The 23,906-nt window shown below is 39.1% G+C and overlaps 1 protein-coding gene across 2 annotated transcripts; it reads right to left on the bottom strand.

The window, feature by feature from the left end:
* Positions 1-1,190: 1,190 nt before the first annotated feature.
* On the bottom strand, positions 1,191-21,944 carry ikzf2 (IKAROS family zinc finger 2). 2 transcript variants are annotated; one of them, XM_028591705.1, is made up of 9 exons: positions 21,825-21,944; positions 20,472-20,554; positions 19,092-19,138; positions 12,737-12,838; positions 8,265-8,456; positions 7,069-7,236; positions 3,773-3,910; positions 3,074-3,205; positions 1,191-2,153 (listed from the first exon to the last, which is right to left on the bottom strand). In XM_028591705.1, exons 3-9 carry the CDS (start codon positions 19,117-19,119, stop codon positions 1,342-1,344), a joined length of 1,572 nt encoding a protein of 523 aa, XP_028447506.1. In that variant the 5' UTR covers positions 19,120-19,138; positions 20,472-20,554; positions 21,825-21,944; the 3' UTR covers positions 1,191-1,341. The 2 variants fall into 2 exon arrangements, with proteins under 2 accessions (XP_028447506.1, XP_028447508.1); XM_028591707.1 differs by lacking the exon at positions 21,825-21,944 and adding an exon at positions 20,740-20,836.
* Positions 21,945-23,906: the final 1,962 nt, after the last annotated feature.

The following is a 23,906-nucleotide window of genomic DNA, read 5'->3' as shown; positions in this document are numbered from 1 at the left end:
AAGAATAAAAAGTCTCAAAAAATTGTAGGCTATTGTTTTATCTATTTTTATGGGTAGAGTCTGAAGTAATTTCTAATTGTTTGTTTTTAATTACTACAATCTTGGTGGTAACCTATGTATTCTAATTCATTTAAAGGTTCAGTAGGTAAGCCTTATAAAACTAACCTTCTGTCATATCTGTTGAAACTGACCCGATATTCAAGTAGAACTACATGAAGCAGGTAATTAAAAAATAAAAATCTGGCTCCTCTGGCACTACCTCCAGCCTGTAGTGCGATTTGCAAAAATCCACAGCTCCCTGTTCAGATGCACCAATCAGGGCCGGGGGGTGGGGGGTGTCTAACTGCGTGTCAATCACTGCTCATCCACACGCATTCATTCTCCCTTGTGGGGGGAGGGGATTAGGAGACCGTTTTGGGCTTTAGCGGAAAGGGGGAGGGACTGAGAAGTTATCGATGTTCAAATTATTTTACTAATTCCTACTACAATCCTACTTACGGCATCTTTAAATTATGCAGTTATACACGGCAATACTAAAGCAGAACTAAATACTGAAGATGAGGGCATGACTGGTCAAATTTCTACAGCTGCAGATAGATACAACCACAGACAACCACACCACCGGCAATAAAGTCCAAATAGACACCAAGTTGCTTGCAGCTAGAACACACAGCACCAGTTGACCATAACATTATGTGTTTCCCACCATTGTTCATAGAAAAAAAAAAACATGGCAACATCATAAAAAAAGAAAGAAAAAGAAAACTTCACAGATACTGTGTGATATGCCACAGTAAGTAGGCCAGTTCAATGCCATACTGTTATTATGCCCATGAACGAATTCATGAATGGTAGTATTATTATTTAATTGAATTAGAGACTACCTGAAGTCTTTACCTCTGCCATCATTCTATCTGGTTGAACTGCATTTGTATGCGTTCATTACTTCTTGAGAGTGAAAATATGCAAAAGCATGACAGGACAAGCACAACAAGAGACATTTCCAAATAAGACTAAAATGGAAAACTAGTTAATGTCGTCTGACAGCTGCTCTGTTATACAAATCATGAACATTTTGAGAGAAAAAAAAAAACTTACCATCCTTCTTGTATATGAATCTTATATGATCTTGATAATCTTAAATATGTAGAAAATGTGTTTTCGTCCCATATCTTCATTTGATTGTTCAACTGTTCAGATTCACAATAAGCAGCTTAAAAAGAAGTCTATGCTATGATTGTGCTACACTTGTCCACAGTGCCATTCAACTGTGCAGTCTAAGAATGAATATGAGGCTATTGCTCCTTTCCCTTCTTTGTCCCTTAATTCCTACCCATCCTCTTACTGGAAGGTGTGTTCACCACGAACTATGTGAGAGGAGAACTCATAGCGGTCTTTGCTGCGGTGACCACAGATGTTGCACTCCAATGGTTCTCTGTATCCGTGGCAACCCATGTGGATGGTGTACATGACATGGTCCAGGAAGAGCACCCGACAATGCTCGCACTGGAAGGCTCTCAACTCTTGGCCCTCTCGTCCAAACACCCGCACCCCTTCCTGGTTCACAGGCCTCTCTGTGGCCACTCGCATTATTCCAGTCCTCATTCCTGCCACACTTCTGGGTGATGCTTCTGTCACCCGCTCACCTGAATAAACCACCGCTGGACTGGCTCGAGACCTGAGGCCGGTAGTGGGGTTGTTCCCGTGGTAGCCCTGCCTCTCGTGAGGGCTGCTGCGAGCTGAGTCAGCAGAATCAACTCCACTGTTGCTGGGAGATTCTTCTTGCCCTGGCTGGCGCAGTTTGCCCTGCCTGGTTAAAGCAGTGGGGCCATTTGTGGTGGGATGGCTGGGGAATTCATGGGGCTGAGGTGGCTGTGGTGGCAGCGTGTCACAGTTTCCTGGACGCTCTGTTCGTTGGCCCAATGGCAGGACATGGTGGAAGAGGGGGGGGACCATGGGCACACCTTCAGCCATAGAGATAGGAGGGCCTGGATGGTGCAGTATGGGCCGAAGAGTGTCCGATCCTAGGTATGTTATGGCATTGCTGATGGCCTGATCCATCATGTGGGCCGACATCAGTTCATGTTGCTTCTCATACTTGAGGCCCATCTCATAGCCTAGTTCAGGGTACCTGTAGCGTACCATCTTTTCACCTGCATGAAATAGAGCGGCACTATTATTGAATTAATTAATTTAACAAGATTATGCTCATTTCAAAACGTAAGACACAAAACATAATAACTATAAATGCAATTGCTTAAGTGGAGGGCAACGTTCTTGCTTTTAGCTACAAACTATGTAGAAAAATATTGTGCACAAATATGAGCATTGTTTTATTTCACAAAATGTCCTTTCTATTCAGTCAAACTTGCTTGCTTATCTTGCTGATATTTCAGGGTCTGTTTTTCATATTTTGTACCTGATATTCTGTGTGTACGAGTACAATGAGGTGGAAAGCCCCATCTACATCTACTACTGCACTATTTAACCCCTCAATAACAGGGATGCGGTGAGCTGTTTTCTCTCGATAAGAGCAATGGCAAAGTTACAGGTGTATCAAACCACAGAGTGAAAAACATTTCCTTGCCTCTATGTCAACCGCTTGCTCTAGCTTGCTCAATCACTTTTTCTTAAAGTGCAGCAAATAAAACCAAATTCAGAAACAAAATCTGTGCTTATAAGTAGGACAGGGCTAGTGAGTGATATTATATAATATCGTATGATGCAAGACTGAAAAGGAAATCAGTAGCAAATGGTTTTACATGATGCTATTTCAACTAATGCTTTCTCAGACACATGCACAGCAATTGGTAAGTAGAAATTACCTACTGTCTGCTTAGATATATAATACATTTCTTTCACATGATTTGCATGGTAATTCATCAGTGCAGAACACAACACAACAAATCATTTTCAACCACGACCTCCATGTTAGACTCATAGAAAGCAAATGGAGGAGTTGAAATGTAAAAACATGATATAATACTGTACATCAGGCTGGTCCTCATGGACATTTCACACTAACTTAAGTAAAGAAAACCGTTGACGGCCTGGTTATGTTTAAAATACCCACCCACAAATTTCTGAGGCGTGGTGCTCTTCCTCTTGCCCACATTGCTGTGCAGCCTTTCAATAACAGGCGGCCGATCAAAGGTAGCCATGGTGTTGGGCTCTGCCATGGGCCTCGGCTCTTTAGGGACCTCACCTTGATAGGTTGAGAAAGGAAGGGGGTTAGAAAGGGCAAGAATTAGAATTTTGCTTTCACATTTTTATTAATCATAGCCTGAAATTGAACCATAACCTCAGTTTACCTTCACCCCATAAACCTTCCTAATGTCATAGGAAATGCTGTTTGTGTTGCTCAGTTTTCTTAAAATAATAAATGATAGAATTAATTAACTTAAAAAAGCAGTTAAGTAATTATACATCAATTAAAAAAGTTGTACACATTTGTGAAAAAATTAATACAAATCGGAAGACAAATAAATTGTGTAAATAATAAATAAATAGCCAGAAAAAAAATCTGTAAAGTATAGTAGTAATGTGTGCTTCATATGAGCCTTTTTAAATTTCACTTCTCTTTTAAAGAGATTCTTTCCATACTGGACCAATTGGAATAACGCCAACAAATTAATAATTCATAAGTAAACTTCACAGTGTTATTACTGATTTTGAGATCCACCTTTTCTTTTCTTTTTGTATTGTAGTACTTTTTCCATTACACATTAGGCCACCTCATTTCCATGGTTTCCGTGTTAGTAAAACAATTTACCTGTGTAAGGGCCAGTGCTGGTGTTGGGATCCAAGCTGATAGTCTGCAGGTAACTATGGCAGCGCTCTTTATGTTCCTCCAGGGAAGTGCGCTGTTTGTAGCTTCGCCCACAGTAGTTACACTTGTGTGGTTTGCCAACTAAAAGTGAAGACATTCGAGGGAGAGCATATTAATTTCATTCACTGCTTCAGAGAGAGAGAGTGGGTAGTGTCCAATGAGATAATGCAACCTGCTGCTGTGCTCAGGCAGTGCGTAGTAGTAAATACTGTGTCAGAGTACAAACAAACCAAAAGCAAGCCTCTGAGATCATGGATGTTCCACTACTAGTGTGAGGATTCCACACAACTGTTGCCAGACAGAAAGACAGGTTGTGGGCGACAAAGAGTTGAACCATTTTAAAACACGTTGGTCTCTGAAATATACAGCTAACTCCCACAGCAGAGTTGATCATGCATCCCATGGTGGTGGTAGGAAACTAACTCCAATGTTAAACTGCTATGGAGGTGGAGTGTGATTCATTGTGCCATTTCTATTTAATTCAATTCCTTCCTACCTAGACGAGTGGAAAGATGAAGACATATCCTATCTATCTTGGTCAAGCCATGAGCCCATCTACCCTTTCATCCATCCAACTTGCTGTATCACTTAAACGGATCAATGGATTAGTGAAATATGTAATGCATAAAAATAATAATAAAGGCATTAAGTTATGAGTTTACAGGGCATCCTAAATATAGGCCAATATGTGTTACAATGTTACAGTCACCAGTGTTACCACCTTTGCGCGATGGAACTACATGAACTTTTTCCATATTGAGGTAAAAGTTGAATTGAAAATAGTGTATTAAGTGAAAAAGCCCAAAAGGCAAACACTGCTGAGGATATAGGTCTGTGTCCTGTGGTTGAGTCTTCTTAAAACTAATGTAATGACTCATAAAGAGACTGAGTAAACTGCAGGCCACATAAGCATACCGATGTGACCCAGACACCATCATTAGCTACAGTATGTGATGTAGTAAGACTCACTGAGATAATGGTGACAGCTATTACTAGAAGAAGATGATGATCCAGTGCTCTTGTCACTGTGAGAACAGAGAAACCAAACATGTTTCAGTCTGAGGCATGGAGGCTGTAACACACACACACACACACACACACACACACACACACACGCACCTATACTTCCCTGTGCGTAAAGAGCGCCGCTGCGCTGTAAAAACGGTACAATATGTTCAATAAGAAGACAAGTTACTCAGAAATAAATATTACTTTAGCTGTAAATGTTACATGCGCTTCCCTGGGCTACTTCTTGGTGATTTGTGTGAGGGAAATAAAATCCACTTGTTACTGAACCAGTCTGGGCCAATCTTGCATCAGCAGGCACTTTTCTTTTTACTGAATCATTTGGAATGATAATAGGTTTTCTGCTTTATCTGTCATTCAGTACTCTTGTGGTCTATGAATGACATTGTATCTGCAGAACTCGAAACTACATGTAGGGTTCATTGTGACGAATGTGTAATGAATTGTAATGAGTATGAACAGATTCAAAAAATGGTGGCTAATGACAAAAGGTTTCAAAATTATTAAAGTATGGGTAGGCGTACTATAGGGTGATTGCAGTAATATTCATTCTGAGTAGTGAAAGAGTAACTTCTAAATGAAACGTCATCATGAAAATCATTTCCCATGCTGATTTCCAGTCGCACACACACACACACACACACACACACACACACACACACACACACACACACACACACACACACACACACACACTGTAGACTTCATTACTTCTTCATATTTATATAACCACCCACACACGACCTTGCGCAGATGTTGGATGGACCTGAAGAATCCACCTTTCAGACGCTATTCTTATTCATGCAAATGGTCTACACTGTGCACTCAGACTTACTTGACTGATTTCATTTGGCTAATAAACGGGAACTTGCTCGAATTTTAATCTCCTGCCTTAGAAAAGGTGAAATCCTTTGCCTCTCAATCATTAACTGCATTATCTTTCACCAATCAACTGTGCCTCAATAGATAACGTCATGTTTTAACATTTAACCTGGCCTTAGGGATAGCAGCTAAATCCAACACCCTCTTGTTCTATCACTCTTTCTCTCTTATCACTATTGTCTAACATTTTTCCTCTCTTTCAATGCTGTATTTCCCTATTTTGGCTACACCTGTTCGTCCTTGCAGGGCACCAAGCCAGAGCTGCCAGAGTAGTAAGTCCCTGTACAGTATGGAAGAGAACATGATGACAGCACAACTTAAAAACATCAAATTCCTCACATTCCCCATTGGACGACCAGAGGAAGGTAGGTGTAAATTAATACTCATGCATTTACAGGAAAAAAGAGATTGGGGGATGTGACAAACATATTTAGCTGAAAATTAAAGGAAGTGAGAGTAGGAAAAAGACAGATGTGGAGAGATAGATTAAAGAAATGCCTAAAAGAAACATCTGAGTAACAACTAGGACCGAGATTACAGACACACACACACAAAACGTGTATGCAAACACACGGACGCACGGCCCAAAACACACTGCATCTATCTTATAAGAGAACTTTGTATGAGTAACCCTCTGTGGGGGCATCACTGGCAGAAATGACGGCATTGTCTGACCTTGATTTGGTGCAAATGAGGGGAGAGCACATCCTCTCTGATAGGAAAGTGGGTTACAGTTAAGAGAGACAGCCAGCTCTCCCCATATGTTTCTCAACAGACAGATAGCTTCCTCCTTAGCGAGTCAAGCAACTAAGGAACAGCATGTCCTTGGTACCTAAACACAAAGCACTCACACTGCTGTCTATAACATGCGCCTTAAATAAGACACCAATGCGTCTATCCAGCAACAATACGAGACAGAGAGTCACCAACCAGCATGTATGGCTACTGTGGCTACCATAGTTCTGCTCGTTATTATATTTGACACTCAGTCACACCAAGCTTTAGAAGAAAAAAATATCTCTGGAAAATATTTAAGAGGTACTTAAAAAGCCTTTAGTTTTTTGAATAATGGAAGAATTGCACTTAAGCCATATACTGGCATTATGTAAAAATACACAGGGATCTCTTACATTCTTCCTGTATGTGTAGGCCTATATAAAATGTATTGTGTCTTAAAATAAAGAAAGTCTATCCCAGCTTTAAAAGCATTATGGGTTGATTTTTTCCCCCAGATCTCTGAAGCACTTCTGATGAAATAAATGAAGTTTCTTCTGGACAACAGAAGTGGATGAGTAAAAAAGGGAAGAGAAGCGAGTGAGGAGGATTCTTACCAGCATGAGTGCGCAAATGCCCACTGAGGGCATCGCGCCGCCGGCAGGCGTAGCTGCAGAAGGGGCATTTGAAGGGTTTTTCGCCTGTGTGCAGCTTGATGTGTCGCAGCAGGTTTCCCTTCTGGGTGAATGAGACGCCACACTGGTTACACTGGAACGGCCTGTCACCTGATAGAGGCAGGCACAGGAAGTCAATACCACACTCATTGTGGAAGATGTTTTTAGAAAGTATAAGCAACCCTGCAAGTTATTTTTTGTAGCCAACTAAACTAAATAAACTTTTCTGTTATTGTAACTGACCGCTGACTTTCTCTCCCCGTTTGCAGGAATCATTACGCACTAATAAGAAATAAATTGCACTAAAGTAGTAAAGTATTGGAGTAAGTGAACTGTGCTGAACTGAATAAAGACATCAAAATTCACTTCTGTTAGACTGCTTTAAATTAGATTAAACTGATGTAACTAAGTATTAAACCAAATTGAACCTAACTGAAGTCTAATCTTCTCCTCATCCTTTATTCAAAATACATACGGATCAGGTGAAGCGGGTATGCTGTGAATATCCATCTAAAGACATGTGGAGCTTAAGAACTATGTATATACAATTCTTACAGGAAAAAAGGTACCGCTACTGTATTTACTTGTGTACATTTTCCACAGTAAATGCAACGTTTTCCAGAGTAATGAATGGAAGTGTGCGCGTGTCAATCTCTCTTGCGGTGTATGGTGAACTTTACAGTATATCATGTGGAATGATACAGTTCAGTACATACTTCTAATTTTACATGGACTTACAACTACTGTCTGCTGTTTTAATGGAAAATCTTTTGATCTACAGCCAGTTGGAAAAGAGAAATATGATCCTAATGCTGTGACATCCAGAGCAGTCATGGCGTCAGTTAGAACAGGTTGCGGGGGATTCCAAGGATATTTTTTCCCTCATAATAATTCCAAGTCTAAGCTATTGTCCTTAAACAAAAAACAAAATAAACAGAAAGCATTCCACACCCAATGTCAAGGAAAGCAAATGGTTTCTGACTCACTCTAAAGATGGGGCAACGTACATACCGCCCTAATTTTAGTGATTAGAAAAGGAAAAATCCTTTGTTGACTGTCAAAGCCCAAAGATGTACAAGACAGCTTTTTTTAAAGCATTACACGCTTTTAATGGCATTTGGAAATGTACTGATCGGTACCGTTTGGTTGTCGACTTCCTCCATCAGCTGTCATGTTTGGCTCAGATAATCCATCCTGTAAATTGTTTGGGCTGCCAGTCATGGATTCCTCCAATGCTACTCCTTCCTCCCCAGTTTCACCTATTTCACCAAGTCCTGGGCTTCTGTTGTCAGCCTCCTCCGCTGTTTCTTCCTCTTGTTTAATTGTCAGTTCTGTAAAAGAAAAACAACGGTAATCCTGAGATGCACAGTTTACAATGTCAAATGTAGATGAAGCAGTTTTTATGAATATGCCATACCATCACTTCTACCACAAAAAAAGCTCTACAGCAACCATGAACCATATGGCAACCATATGGCAACTATGTGGCCTAGGTTGGCCCTGGGTTGCATGACTTGATTAAGAATGAACAGATTATACTGAAATGGTCTGTGTTTATTTGCAATGGATGGACTGAACTAGGTTAGGTTAGAAGAGAAGGGGTCTACATCCCAAGGGTGCAGCTTGTGGTTATTGTTGAGGTTAGAGTAAGTAGCCTCTATAGACTTGAGTAAAACCGTAAAGGATTGAGATGACTGTGCTTCTCAGGATGGACTGGATTGGCTGGAAATATAATGGGTTGATCTGCAATGGACATAGGGTGACTTAGGAGTGATAGCTGTGCAAAATGATATATCATTAAATTGGCATATGGAGGTGGCATCCTAGCAACTTAGCAACTCATCTCGTAGACAGCATTAGGATGGACTGACACATTGACAAGAGAGAGAAAAGAGAAACAGGCTGGTCTGGTTCCTGGCTGTCCCTGGGGAGAAAAGGGAGTGTCAGAGGCCCTGTAGCTTAGAACACCTGACTAGCAATGGGAGACCGGCTGGATGACAAGGGCAGAATACTTAATAATTATGTGTGTGGGTGGCTGTTGCGGAAAAGTATTCATGACCTGCAGTTTCTACTTATAAGTCACCAACAACTAGTAATACTCAGAGCTGTATAGTAACGAAGTAGAACTACTTCACTACTCTACTTAAGTACTAAAAGGCTGTATCTGTACTCTACTGGAGTATTATTTTTTTCTCCTACTTCCACTTTTACTTGAGTACATATTTTTGATGAATGAAATACTTTTACTCCAATAAATTTTTTATGTGCTGCATCGTTACTCCTTACTGTTGTGAATTCCTCACGCTATGGAGACTGTGTAGGTCACAGTGTGTGTACGTTAGTTACGTACGCTAATTACGTAATTTACGAAATCCCTGAGATCGCGCAGTTTCTTTTCATTACGGTCGCCCGTTCAGAAGTCAGAGTACTCGTACTTGTACTCTTTCTATTTAGTTATTGTTGCAGCAGATGAAGCTATTCCTGAGTTGTTTCAGTCCAGTCTGCAGTGAGTACTGAATGTTAACCGTTTTACCCTGTGATGTGAAGCTGCTAGTTTATCTGTATTTTGCTCGCTTGCTAACTTTCCTGTTCATCACACGTTACTAGCTAGAGTGTGATACGTTTTTTGGGGCTTTAATCTTTACTGTGCTGGAGAGGATGTTCATTTTACTTGCACAGTGTGATAATTGTATATTTTATTTTCAGTTTATTATTATTTTTAATTTGTTAATATTTTGTATTTTTAATATGATATAATATATTTAATATTCGTTAATTCCTTTGGCTACAGCCTTAGGGTAAACATTTGACATAATATAAACAATATGATATTCAAACTTTTGACTGCTTTCTTTAATAACTAAATAACGCAACACTTCTACTTTTACTATCAGTACTTGAGTAGTACATTTTAAAATAAACTACTTGCAATACTTGAGTACAACATTTTTTGAATACTTCTACTAGTACTTCTACTTAAGTGTGGTGCTTAAAGAACACTTCTACTTAAGTCACTTTTTTAATAGAGCACTTGTACTTTTACTCAAGTATGGGTCTCTAGTACTTTATACACGTCTGGTAATACTACAAAAAAATATATATCCAGAAGCCAGAAATACAGCAGTCACAGCTACACCCAGTTTCATTCACCTAAAGCCATGTCCCATGCAGTTTCTACTTATAAGTCACCAGCAACTAGTAATACTACAAACATATACATATCCAGAAGCCAGAAATACAAAACAGTCACAGCTACACCCAGTTTCATTCACCTAAAGCCATGTCCCAATAACCACTTGGATTGTACATACTGTACACCTCATTCAAATCTGTTTCAAAAATATCAACCTAATTCTCAAGCCTGTTTTCGGCAACAAAGCCGAAACATTGCTCGGTAAGGTAATTGAAGTCTTTTTTATTATGTACAAACCACATGAGATGACAGTTTAAGATAGAAGAGACAATGCTTGACCAAGAATTGCCTCTTTTGCCTAACACAGCACTCTAAACGTGCCACAAAGCAGCTTAATTTTGTCTTCTGAGGGAAAGGAAACAGTTCCTTTGTCTTGGAATGTGCCCCATTTTCAGACATTTACACTCTAAATGCTATATATACACAATCAAATTTACTATTTTACAAAAGACATACTGTGATAAAACAAAATGCAGTGTGTCATATTTACAGTTTATTGTTCTTGGCTTATTTAGTCTTAAACATCTGTCATACGCAACAATATCAAAATAATTTTTGTTGCTTTTTTATAAAGCACTCTGAGACAAACCTGTGATTCTGAGCCATATAGTAAAACTTGACTTACATTGATCCCTTATGGTAGACTTGACTTTGTTCCCACTACAGCTGTGACAAAAGATTTCCAAGAATCATACTTGGTAATAATTGTTAAAATGTTTGTGAAAGAGGCTTTGGTCTTTGTGCTGAAAAGAAAAAGAAAAACCGTTTGGACAAAATCCAAGCAGAATTTACTGATCCTGATGATCCTGTTTTGGTATTTACTGCGGCAATAATCAGTGTGAGAATGTGTTGTTTTACTAAAGCCTCCCATCTGACTACATCCATGGACTGTCCTCTCAAGCTTTGGAGGCTAGTAAAAGAAATTTAGATATTCAGGCAACATTTCCTTTTTATAGGCTATAGACAAAAATATCTGCAAAGCAATTGCATTCTTTAAACTGATACAAATCCTTACAAAAGTGTTTCTTCTGTTTGTACAAAAGAAACACTTATGCCAATACCCACATCGCGATCGAGCCTTGCCTTCGACAGCTGTATCCTGGCAACACGGAGCAGACCTCAATGTCCTTGCTATTCAGCGCCTTGCATCTTAACATCTGTCTCTAAGTGTGGCAGAGTGGAATGCATAGAGTGGTCAGATGACTATACACTTGAAACAGTTGCTGCGATGAAAATCATCGAGATGCAATTATGGCATATTTCAACTCCTATACCGGATACTGTAGTCTGCAAATTATCTGAGTTTCCTATAATCCATAGAAAATCAGGGGAAAAGATCACAATTGATTGAGGCGTTTACTGAAAGCAACACAGCCTCATGAAGAAACCATATGTCCCAAAGGGTGTAATTCTACTCTTCTACCTTATATTACCAGACAGTGCAAAATGCCAAGATAATTGCTACACAACCTGTGTTTAAGCTTGCAACTTTAAGAGTCTAGCACTGGCATTTGACAGCACGTCATGCTTATTTTCAACAGATGATATGATGCAGCCCTTCTTTTGTAAGAACACCTCAAATAGCAAATCATATTAGGCAACTTCCAGAATGACAACAGCTCTTATCGGTGAAGAGTATCTCTCCGTGAAAACAATGGCCCAGCTCGCCTCCCAGTATCTCTAAACTTGTGGGAAATAAGCTTCCCTTTTTCTCCCTGGACTGCCTCGTCTCATTTGGTTTCCCCTTTCTTACTTTGCTGCTTCATAGTGACATCGCTAGAGCTAATCTGAGGCATCAGGTAAACTTAAAGGAACCAAGCAACACTCATGGATAAGGGCAATATACTGTGGCACAAGTGTGATATGATATTTTTGTACAAAAGCTCTCACTGTGGAAACTACTGTACTTCTCTACTCACGGTAACAAGTGTTCCATCATCATGATTCTTCTTTTTTTTTTTACTTGATTGAGACAGGACTTTATTTCTGTTTCTCTTCATTTTTGAGTATGTTATTTGGAGTACATTTTATAGTGATTTTATGCTTTGCAGTTTGCCGCTCACACCAATTGTGGCACGCTACCATGCCTATATTACTGGCCTATCCATCAGGAGCACCTGTTTTCTGATCAACTCACATTTGCCACATTCATTTTCTGGTTCCACAAATCCAAACTAACCACATCCTCTGTTTCAAAAATAAAGGCCTTCCATCAGTTCATGGAAAATACAGTTCCTACCGAGGAAGGCTTTTATTGTGAAAGGGTTGAGTTTCATTAAAACAAACTAAAATCCAATGATCAAAATAAACTGATCAAGTAAGAACATTATGTTTGTTTAAAGGAGAAACAGTGTGTGTGCATACTGTGGTTGTTCTTGGCATCCGCAAAACATGAGTATCTATTGATTGAGCACTCACCACTAGGGGAATTAGGACCCTGAGGAACTGTCTGTCCATTAGGTGTTGATGTATCCGCCAACATTCTCGAGTTCTCCTTACCGGGAGAGCATTGGCCGTTACCTGGGAGACAAGCAGAAACGCAGAAATCTATATTGTGCTGTACAACAAATACAATGTTATGTGAAGAAAAAAAAAAGCTTTGAGGTTTTTTATATTATATATGCAACTATATAATGATTAGGGTTGTAAAAGCAAAGACGAGGTTGGAGAGAAAAATAAAAGGTGGTCAAGTGAAAAAAAAAAATCATTTGAAGATGATTTTTATGAGACTGAGATTCTTACAGATTGTGATGATACAGAAACACCTAACCTGAAAAAAAATAAATGGGTCTATTCACTTTTCTACAGATAAAAAGCAGATAAAATGTCTTGCTAAACAAACAATTCACATGCTATACAGTAGCCCTAATTCCTTCTCAGATTAAAAATGATTCATTTCATCCTACTATCAGATGTCCTTTAAAGCCTAACCGGAATGGTCACTATGGAGGTTACCATACAGAATGCACAAGACAACTGACTAAACTGTCTTAATGTACCTATGGGATTCTAATGTCCAGCAAATGTGGATCAGATTGCATCCTCTCAGCAGTCTGTACAGAACCCAGGCTATGGATAGCCCTGTGTCCTGTGTCCTGTATGGTTTGAGGGAGAGCAAACCAATCCCTTATCCCCTTACACAACGGCCCTGTCAGGGTCACTAGAACAATACAGTGGCAACAGGTAAACACCCCTGCTGACCCAAGTGTCAGATCCCTTAGGAACCAAAGTGAGCCATCACTCACCTCCAGCACAATTCAAGTTTTTCCTCAAGCAAACTGACTGCGATAAACTGCAAAGTATCCATTATAATGACACCAGATTGCCTCATGCTTTTAAAATTGATGTAGCAATAGCCGCAGCCGGGGAAAGTTTCAGTTAAAATTAAAGGAACATCCTATGTGCTAGATCTGAAACTGCTACAAGAAAGGCCTTGTTACAATTTGTCAGTGCTGAACATGTCTGCAATGATCCATCATACATGAAAAGGAAATTTGTCAGATCTCCTCTTGCTGTGACAGCTCCTCTTAGTGTGACAACCTCCTCTATGGTATTGTTCCATTGTAGTGGCAGCCACACTGAGTGGGGCATACTGGGAGACGTTGTCCATGACTCAATCCCTGGGCCAGGGCTCGGATTGCACAGGTTGGGGTTGGAAGAAATCTCAGGTGACCAACGCTGGCTCTCCTTTGGCAATGCTGTCCTGGAGACAGTAGTGGCCCAGATTTGTCATGAAGGATTTTCTATTAGTGTAGCAGATGCTGACAGCTTCCTAGCAGCACTGTGACTAGGCTACCTCAAGCCTAAACTAATAGCATTGGACTGCCTGGGTTCACATGCTAAAATAAGAACTAAAATAAGAATAAGAATAAGGAGATTTTAACAGCGTTATTGTAAAAGGATCATGGTAAATTGCTGCCCAAGCTATTTATTCAAATGCTCAATGTATGAAGATTTATAATGCTTCCATTATGATGTCTTTTTTAATTAATAAAGAATGACGTCAAATAAATACTTTTGTCATCAAAGGTAAAGTCTTTAGGAAATCACTTGCAATCAAAGGAAGCAGTGAACCTTATATTATGTCTGTCTGTGCTTATGATGACCAAATACACAGCTAGTGAAGAAGATGCATTTCCATGCCTATTTAAAAGGGGACCACAAACCTTTAATGTTTGGAAAATATGGCTTATTTGTTATGAACATGAATAAGGTTAACAATGTTTTAAACCACACGCTAGCTTGCATTGATGTTTGCGTTGGTGCCCCGCATTTGCTGAGTCAATCCTGTATGAACAGTAAGATCAGAATATCAAACAGTCGAGACATGCCGGATGGAAAGTTATTTTGAGTAACACCAAATTGGGATAAATTAATACACTGGCAAATAGAAAGGAACAAATGTGTACACATGAAACTTGTAGGTGTAGCAATTGCTGACTTCATCATTAATGCCAAATGAATGCATAGCTTCTAAAGTACAGTCATCCTTCTTAGAAATCTAAGGGTCAATGCAATTTTAGGTCTAACAAGTTATTCAAAAGAAAGCACAAGGATTTATGAATGGTATCTAGGTTCAAGAATGGAATGCAATGACAACCAAGCTAAATCAAACTGAGTTAAGCTCCATCTACCTACTTGTGATGGCAGAAATTAATAAAATACAAAGAAAATGGCTCAATAGCAAGCTAGCTGTGTTTTTTTTTCTGGAGTGACGAGGCCTTCCATTCTGGCTTGCTGGATACACACTGTATGGGACCTGGTTTTTCCTGTTAAACCCTCAACCTTCCTTAAGAGAAATAATTCACAACGTACACACACACACACACACACACACACACACACACACACACACACACACACACACACACAGAATATACAGATAGACAAATGAGAGCATTCATTCACATGGAAACTGTAAGATATTGTATTGGAAGTAGATAATGATTCATTTAACTTGTGATACACCTTATTCAGAAGTATTACAGAAGCACTTGCTGTTAATTGCCAAGCCATAGAGTGCACTGGTGCGTTCCATTTGTGGTGGGGGTGACCTAGACAGGAGAGGAACCCGATACATCTGTAGATAACCGATCTTAAATTATCTGCACAACTTTGTGATCTGCATTAATATTAGAGCATCCACGGAGGGGTCTCAATGGATGTTGCAATGAATGCAGAGCAAAGTTGGCAGTGCAACAAAAATTTTATATTAGGTTTTACTGACAAAAATTGTAATAATAAATATATATCCAATGGTCAAAAATCATATGCTCTGGAACAAACTTCCCATTCATATTAGGTCCTCCTCTACTGCCGAGATCTTTAAGTCTCGTCTTAAAACAAATTTTTATTCTTTGGCGTACAATTTAGTTTAGGGACATTTGTATAGAAGTGTGTTGTTTGTATAATGTTCATTGTGTCTATATTTTTATTGTCTTCCTTTGTTTTTAAAACATAATATAACTTTGTACAGAACTTTGTTCAGCCTAGGTTGGTTTTAAATGTGCTCTATAAATACATTGACTTGACTTACTCTCACACACACATTGCATCATCATAATCACACACTGCACGACCTATTACACCCTCTTGTATTCACAAGCATACTCTCTCACTCACTCACATTACCTTAGAAGTTATACTTAGATTGTTAACACTGCTGTTCTTCTTCCCTGGCTGAATTAACAAGTCACTAGCAAAGTTAACAGATGGTTAAACTAAAATGTAAACATTTTGTTGCAATTTGTTTTATGTACTCTCTTGGCTGCTGTCTTAATATTAAACTGAGAAATACTACGCTAAAAGTAAAAGTCCTGCTTTCAAAACCAGTATTATAAGCACAATATATTTAAAGTATCATTGTGCAGTAATATTACTGCTGCATTAATGTGTATGTTGCATTTTACTGCTGTAGAACTACTACTGCTCAGAAAAACAGAAATATTAAATTTCAAAATCCCCAAATTTGGAGATACATGGTTTTAGCTGGACAGGAAGGGTTTGAAACATTATAATCTAAAAAGTAACTAGTAACTAAAGCTGTCAGACAAATGTAGCAGAGTAAAAAGTACAATATTTCCCTTTGAGGTGTAGTCGAAGTATAACGTTGGATAAAATGTACCTCGAATTAGTAGTTAAGTACAATACTTGAGTAAATGTATTTTGCTACATTCCTCCACTGAAGAACACTATTTATCTTTGGCCAAAGACAGTTTGAAAGATTGAAAGAAATGCCTTTCTTCACATACTGTATGCGGAAGTGGAATTTGTTAAATAAGACTGATAAGAAAATGAGTGCTGTAAATGAGGCTGAGATTTTAGATTTGAAGGTATAGAAGTGTTTTGTTGTTGTTAAGATGATTCTGGACCCCGTGTGATGTGATTTGTTTCGCTGATAAACGGAAACTCTCCTGGACTGAAATTATGCAATGTTAAAATGTGATAGTTTGTCTGGTATGAGGAAAACTCATACTGCTATTTTTAATAGTTATTCATTTTCTGTTGGCTGCCACTGGCTTTGTACATCACACATTTAATGTTTGCACCTTTCCATAATGACATTTACGCCATTTAACTAAAGCAAGAAACTAGACTTCTAACTAGAGTAGGTTGTGTCTTTTCTCTGTTTAACACGACCAACAAAGCGCATTAATGTCCAACAACCAGAACTTGATGAAGAGAAGCTTGAATATCCAAGAGAGAGAACGACAATGACAGCACAAGTGGTTACGAATAATAGTGTGAGAAGAGTGTTTTCATATAAAAATGAACGACTGAAAGGAAGGTTAGTTGATTAAACAGGAAGGCATCTTAAATTCTTGATTCCTGATTATTGAACGACCTTAATAAAAACAAAGATTGTACCTGCTCAGCGGTACTGCTGTCAATGTTTGGGCAGCATTGAAATCCTGCCACTAGGAACACCAGGTTTTGTCAGTGCAATAGCAAGGTCCCTCTGGTTTTTCAGAAATGTTACCTTTGTCTCTCTGCCTTTTGAGTATGTTCAATTTGAGCCAATCAGGAATTGAAACCACAAATATTGTCAATCACATACAATTATATACACTGTCAGGCTTTATGTCTCATACTACTATTCTGAGTCACAGATACTGTTATCCTTTCTTACATATTATAGACATATCAATCAATATATGAATATGAATAGTAGTAATCTCTCTCTTTATTTGGCCTTTGGTGCTGGGAAAGAATTTTGCCCCTCGATATGTTCGATGGCTGAATACGAGCGAGAGATAAAAGATAAAGCCTCCTTCTGTTTTATTAGTACATGTATAATTAGGCAAACACAAAAGCTTGGTTACAGTTATGAAAAATTCTCCACCGAGACTTCCATATAACATTACATTAAAGATAAAAAAAGTTGTCATTTAATGAACAGATTTAAGTCACAGAGCTTTGTAACATATTTATCATATGAATAAGAAAGAAGTTTCAACCTTGCTGTAATAAACTAAAATGAAATTGGTCATCAGTTTTCAGTTACCTAGCCTATCGAACTCAGTGCCCTGTTAGTCTCAGCGATAAAATAAATCACCCAATCAAGCGTAAAATTTTTCAGCTCGTGCAGATGCATCTCTGGCTCAATTTGTGCCTCCAAGGGCGGATTGCATTGCCTTTATATGCACTCGTGTCACCTCTAAAATGTTCTTTCATGTTCAGTTTGAACACGCTTTTACATCTTACATCTTTGGCATATACGTACTATTCTTTTTAACACATACCACATATACTATTTTTCTTTTTAACATATACTGTGGTGGCTAAATACAATACAATACACTTTGATAAGATAGTACGTTCATGTGTTCTATGATGGCGAGTAGAATAATATGTTTGCATGTAAGAGGGGATGGTAGTGTAGTAGGATATACTAGTGTGTGTGGCAGAGTATATTGGTCTATGTGCAAGAATACGATGATGTGTGTCACAACAGGTACAATGTTTGACTGAAATATTCTCTCATAGTCAGCAGTGTCTTCCTAATGTATTGAGCATATAGTAAAATACATGGGGGTAATAAGGATGCAACTTGCATTCCACAGAGATGCATGTTTTCTGCAATTTCATGTTAACGGAAAAGACTATTATTTGTTCCAAACGTATGATTTCAGAAGCGACCCACAGGCGGATAGGGAGAGGAAGAGCCTCCATGTCTTCTTCCGCCACCACCCATACCCCGCCTGCCAAGTGTTCCTATAAGCACAAACCCCCAATGGAGACCTAAAATCCCCACTGATGTCATAAACAGCATGCTACCTGATTTTAGACCTGCATACCAAAGCAAAATACGAGGGGGGGCAGGGAAGAGATAGAGATGTATTTAAGAGACCTGCCCAAAGGAAACCAGAAAGGGCAATGGAGCACCACAAAGTGCGTATCCAATATCTGCTGCATTCAACAGGATGTTACATGTAATCGTTTTCTCTACCTTAAAGGGGTGAACAGGAAAAAGCCTGCACTAAGGGAAAATCCCTTGAAATGTTTATGGTGTTGTCATTGCAAAAATGTTGTTGTTTTGTATCAGCATTGTATCTAAAAGTTGGAAGAGATGTGAAAGTCAAAATAAGCTAATTATGTCAAAGCCACAATAACATAACACACAGACGCAAGTCGTCATTGTCATTCATTACCACCATTATCGGTACAACAAAACACAGACACACATTCCAATATACTGCATAAACTCTGACCTTGGATGTAAAGTATGGGTAAGTGAGTGTCAGTGTGTTGTGTAAGTGATATTAGGACTTACTAGCACAGTAACCATCGGGAGCCTCCATTTCGAGTTCTTTGGGAGTGCTGCAGAGAATACAAATAAATATTACTGCAACTTTTGCATTATTGTACCACAGAGGTTTTTGCATTATGCACATATTTCTTGTCTTATTCTTAATTTGTAAACCAAATATGCGCATTTGAAAAGCTGTGCAGCCTGAGCTCTGTGTCAATATAATGCAACAATGATGTATCTTCAGATTTAATTTTGATCACAAATCTGTAAACTATTAAAAAGTTTAAAGTCATATTAATACCCCAATTTCAAGGCTGTTAAGCATCTTCAGGTGCATGGATTACAGTGCGCAGAGGTGCATTACAGCAGAGACTGGTCTGTGCAGTTTTCTTATTAGAGAAGTAGTCACGTATATTTAGCAAGCTACCCAATGCACTATTTTAAATGTGTGAACAGCCATGTTTTAGTTTCATGTTCTCTAGAAAACTGTTTTTGTACAAGTTAAATTAAAGCTGGCATGGTCTGTCCAATCACGGCAATTAAATAAATGAATTTAAGTTACATTTGACCTTTTTGTGCAAAACTGGTTTAAGAACTATGAAGCAATTAATAGAAAGAATAGCATTAACTTCAAATGAAACACGATGCATTCAACTGTTAAGCGATACACTTTAACACACACCTTGTTTTCTAAACATTTATGGGCATGTCGATTACACATGGGGTCAACAGGCGTCTTTGAGGAAATCGTAAATATGTTTTAAGTTACTAGCAAGTTGATTCTAATTTTTATGAATAGCAAAATCAAGTTTGGGTCCGTCTTTATCCATCGGCCCATTGTTGTTGTTGTTATGTAGAAGCAACACATACAAAGCAAGTGTGTTATGATTATTATGATTTGGAATAGCATTGCATCTGAGAGAATTTAAATAGAGTTAATTAATATCTATTCAAATACTGAGTCAGATTACACAGCAAATGTGTACTGTCACAGCACAACTGCTGGCTTCCTTGAAGACCATCCACAAAAAGCTTAACCCTTTCATTAAAAGAAGAAGAATAAAAAAACTCAAAGGTGTCATTGCTTTTTTCTTTTTGCCTAGGCCCAATGCAGATTGCCCCCAAATCTAGAGTCAGCTTCATTGTATGGAACTATTTTCTTTTTTTACTGTATAACAAAAAATGATGGTAATCTGACTCAGAGCCTGGTACAATTTCCTTAATGGAGCTCTTAATTTAGTCTCCCTTGTAGCTACGTGGAGGAAACTTTGACTATACTAGTTGGAAATATGTGTTTTCTTCATGATACCGATCAATTCAAAGTGAAACGTGAAAGCAAAACAATAAAGTAGCATGCGATAGACTATATAGAGTAAAAAAAAGGTGGATTCATATAATTACCTTCAAGTGTCTCCCCTGTGCAAAAAGATTTGGTAATTTCAGTCAAGGACGGTGGGAGGGGGTGGTAAGTTGTCTCCACCTCCCTTTAATGAAACAAAAAAAAGGTTAAAATTACCTATTTCGTCCAGTGATCTCTCACAAATGTATGAACAACCCTTTTTAGATTCGCATGTTTCAATAATAGTCCAGTGAAAGGAACGTGTGATAATTCATCGGAGCAGGTTCAGAAAAGCAGAGATAAGTTGAGGAGGAGAGCATAGTGTCCTACAGGTGACAAAGCTTCTTCTGCGCGAGTCCCGTCGAGTTTTCCACTTTAAAAGCGACGCCGACACAGTCCCAACTCTACACCCAACTTGATTCAAACTTGCGACATTTCTCCAGAAGTCGCACAAATACAAAGTGAGCCGTACACAGCGCACTTTTTTTTTGTTTTTTACAGTAGGAACACCGTGGGGGGAAGACTCAACAAGTTGGCGAAGGGAAAGAATAAAGAAAGAGAGGAATAGATCAAACTGGATCCACCGGTTCCTAAGGAATTAGCCATAGCGACAGGGAGCAGCCAAGAGACTGGAAATCCGTGGGTAGGCAGGGTTGAAAAGCTATACTGTGAAGATGTGACTCAAGGTCGGAGCTGCACAGCCTCACTCACATGCGTTTTAACTGCCACTGCAGTTAGTGGGAATAATGAGATGTAGAGGCAAATAACACGTCCACACCACTGCTACCTTCAAGGAACATTTCAACCAACAAAATGACAGACATTTTCAGAAATTAAAATTATTCCCCCCTTTCTCAATTTTTATTTAACACTACATGCCTCTACTGTCTAGACGTGGCTTTAGGTAGCCGAATTAACGTTTATTTTGGCAGCAAAACGGTGGGAGAGCTGCATTTTGCAGATGTAGCCTACAGACCGTTTTTAAAGCAGTGAGGACAAAGTGCATTTACCTGGCAGGAAAACATTAGCCTACATCTCTGGAAGTAAGCTAACCATCCGTTGCAGAAACCGTAAAGCCAGTTTTATTGTGACAACGCGCTGTGTTTCTCGTGTTAAGTGATTGTTTTGCTGGCTGAGTCGCCTGCATGGCTTTGGAGCTGACTGACAGCTGCAATTCAACAGGTTATCCGACCACCGCAGTCTACAGCACAGCCCGTCTGGCTTTCCATTCATCAGGCAGACGCTCCTTGTCTGCCTTTGCCGCAGACATGCGCCTCCAGCACCTCTGAAGCGTCTATGTAGCCTAGTCGAATTATATTGAATGGATGAAAGCGGCAACACAAATGGTTAGTTAATAGCCTACAGGAAACAGATTCATGCGTGTATGTTGCTCTCGCTCTCTTTTTTTTATTTACCTTAAACACGTAGGAGTTTATATAATCCCATGAACTTGCACATTGATCCCGACTGAATGTGTCGGTTTGGAATAGACTTCATTCTAGCCCGCCATGCAGCGCGGACTGAAAGGTAGTTTGGTTCCGCAGCAGCAGCAGCAAAAGCAACAGTTGTTAAATCCACCACTGACTTCCTCCTCCATCTCGAGAGCGAGCGGCAGACAACCCGCCCGAGTTGCTATTCTGGGAAGTTGGTCTGACAACCGATCACAGAGTGTGGACCCAGTCTGCCTCTCTGTTCGGCAATCGATTAGGTTACAAAGGGGCCTCTTATTTCTGAGGCAGCAGTCCTGTAGCGACGAAAGCATAACTGTCATAGGCTACTCTTAAAGTATTTCTAGTTATTACAGTGTACTCAAGGACATATAATGCGATCATATGCCTTATTTTTCTTTTCTTTTTTTAATTTACATATCCTGCAGCCAATTTCAAACGTGGCAGACTATTATGTTATAATAAGAGCCCGACTGATAATGGATTTTTGAAGCCAATATCAATATCAATAGTTGAGTTACAAAAAAAAGATAATACGATATTAGCATTTTAAGTATAAGCATTTTTGAGAAGGATCCTTTCATTTCTTGTTTTATTAATGCATTTTAACCAAGATATAGCCTATACTGAGCAGTACAATGAAAAATAAACCTCTCGTGAACAATCTATGTGCTGGCGGCAAAAGTTAAAATTGGAGGATAATATCAGCCATGCAGATGTATCAGTTGGACTCTGAGTCTGTAACTGTTGGATAATGACAATAATGATGATGCTCATCAGCAGTATGCTATGTGATAAATAATACATGTGAACTGAAAGGCCTAATTGTAATATTAGCAGAAGGATAACAGTAGTATTCTAACTAAAGTAAGTGTAGCAGCAGTCTCTTCAGTCAGACACAATCTGCACTTTCGAATGCACCTCAATTTTGAGGCAGGTCTGAAATATTTAGATTCGTCAACATCTGACAAGACTCTAAAAAGATTAATGAAAAGTCATGCCCACTTAAATCTAGTTTCATCATGTAAGGGATTCATTCCCAACATTACATGTTTTAGGGGTTGTCATGCTGGCTATAGTAAATTAATGCTGTAGTGAATTTCAGAACAGTGTGTTATGTTGCCAAGCAAAGAAAATGTAAAAGGCCCATGACAAGCACATGCCAGCAAATATGAATTACTTAGGCTAGTATAATCCAAGAAGCAAATGACGTTGTGAGTTCTGGTAGTCAGGGACATCAGCGGTTTAAATATGGATGTGTGTGAATAATGTAGTGTAGGCAAGGGACAGTGTTTCACGCTGACCAATGGGGCTTACTGTATGTCTGATGGAGCAGTGGGCCCGGGTGCTCCAGATTTGGTTGGCTGACCCACTGCAATCACAAACCTCAAAGACAGCACAGGTGACACATACACACCAAAGCAGTACACACACCCACATAAATGTGTACATATAAAGTGGTACTACTGTCCTGACTTGTGGGGAGTTCCTTCTACCAGTGGGGCCAGTGCAGAGAAGGGCTTTGACTGAGAAGTTCAGCTGAATTGAACTTTTTGAAAGATGAACAAAATAGGATTTATTTGCAACCAATGCAAAAGCATCACACTGCGTTTTTGTTCAATTGGATCAGTTTGAGTCTGGGTGAGACAGTCACAGTTCATAGATATAGGCTGATAGTTGGAGTAGTACTAGTTGAAGTCAATGCTGGTTACTAATGTACTAGTAGTCTGGAACAACGGAAGTACATTTCCAGGATAAAGCCCGACATCCAGAGTATGGCTCACTCGCAGAATGTCTGCTCTCTGTGTTGCTGTTCTCAAAAATCCCTTTGCTATAAACAACAACCTTCAAGATAGCAAGCTACACGCTGAAAATGGCAAGTTTTGAAGAAAATTTGGATTGTGCAATAAGGCAGGCCTGCTTAGTTCTTTCAGGGAATGATTGTAAAGACGTACAAAGAATATGCTTACAGCATTCACTCTCTAACTGGGATGTTTTGGGACCGATTGGCAGGATTGCTCTGGACAAAGGACACATGGCGATACACTG

This window comes from Perca flavescens, chromosome 11 (genome assembly GCF_004354835.1).
Source record: "Perca flavescens isolate YP-PL-M2 chromosome 11, PFLA_1.0, whole genome shotgun sequence".
Taxonomy (NCBI): Eukaryota; Metazoa; Chordata; class Actinopteri; order Perciformes; family Percidae; genus Perca; species Perca flavescens.
This window is presented reverse-complemented; position numbering and strand designations above follow the sequence as displayed.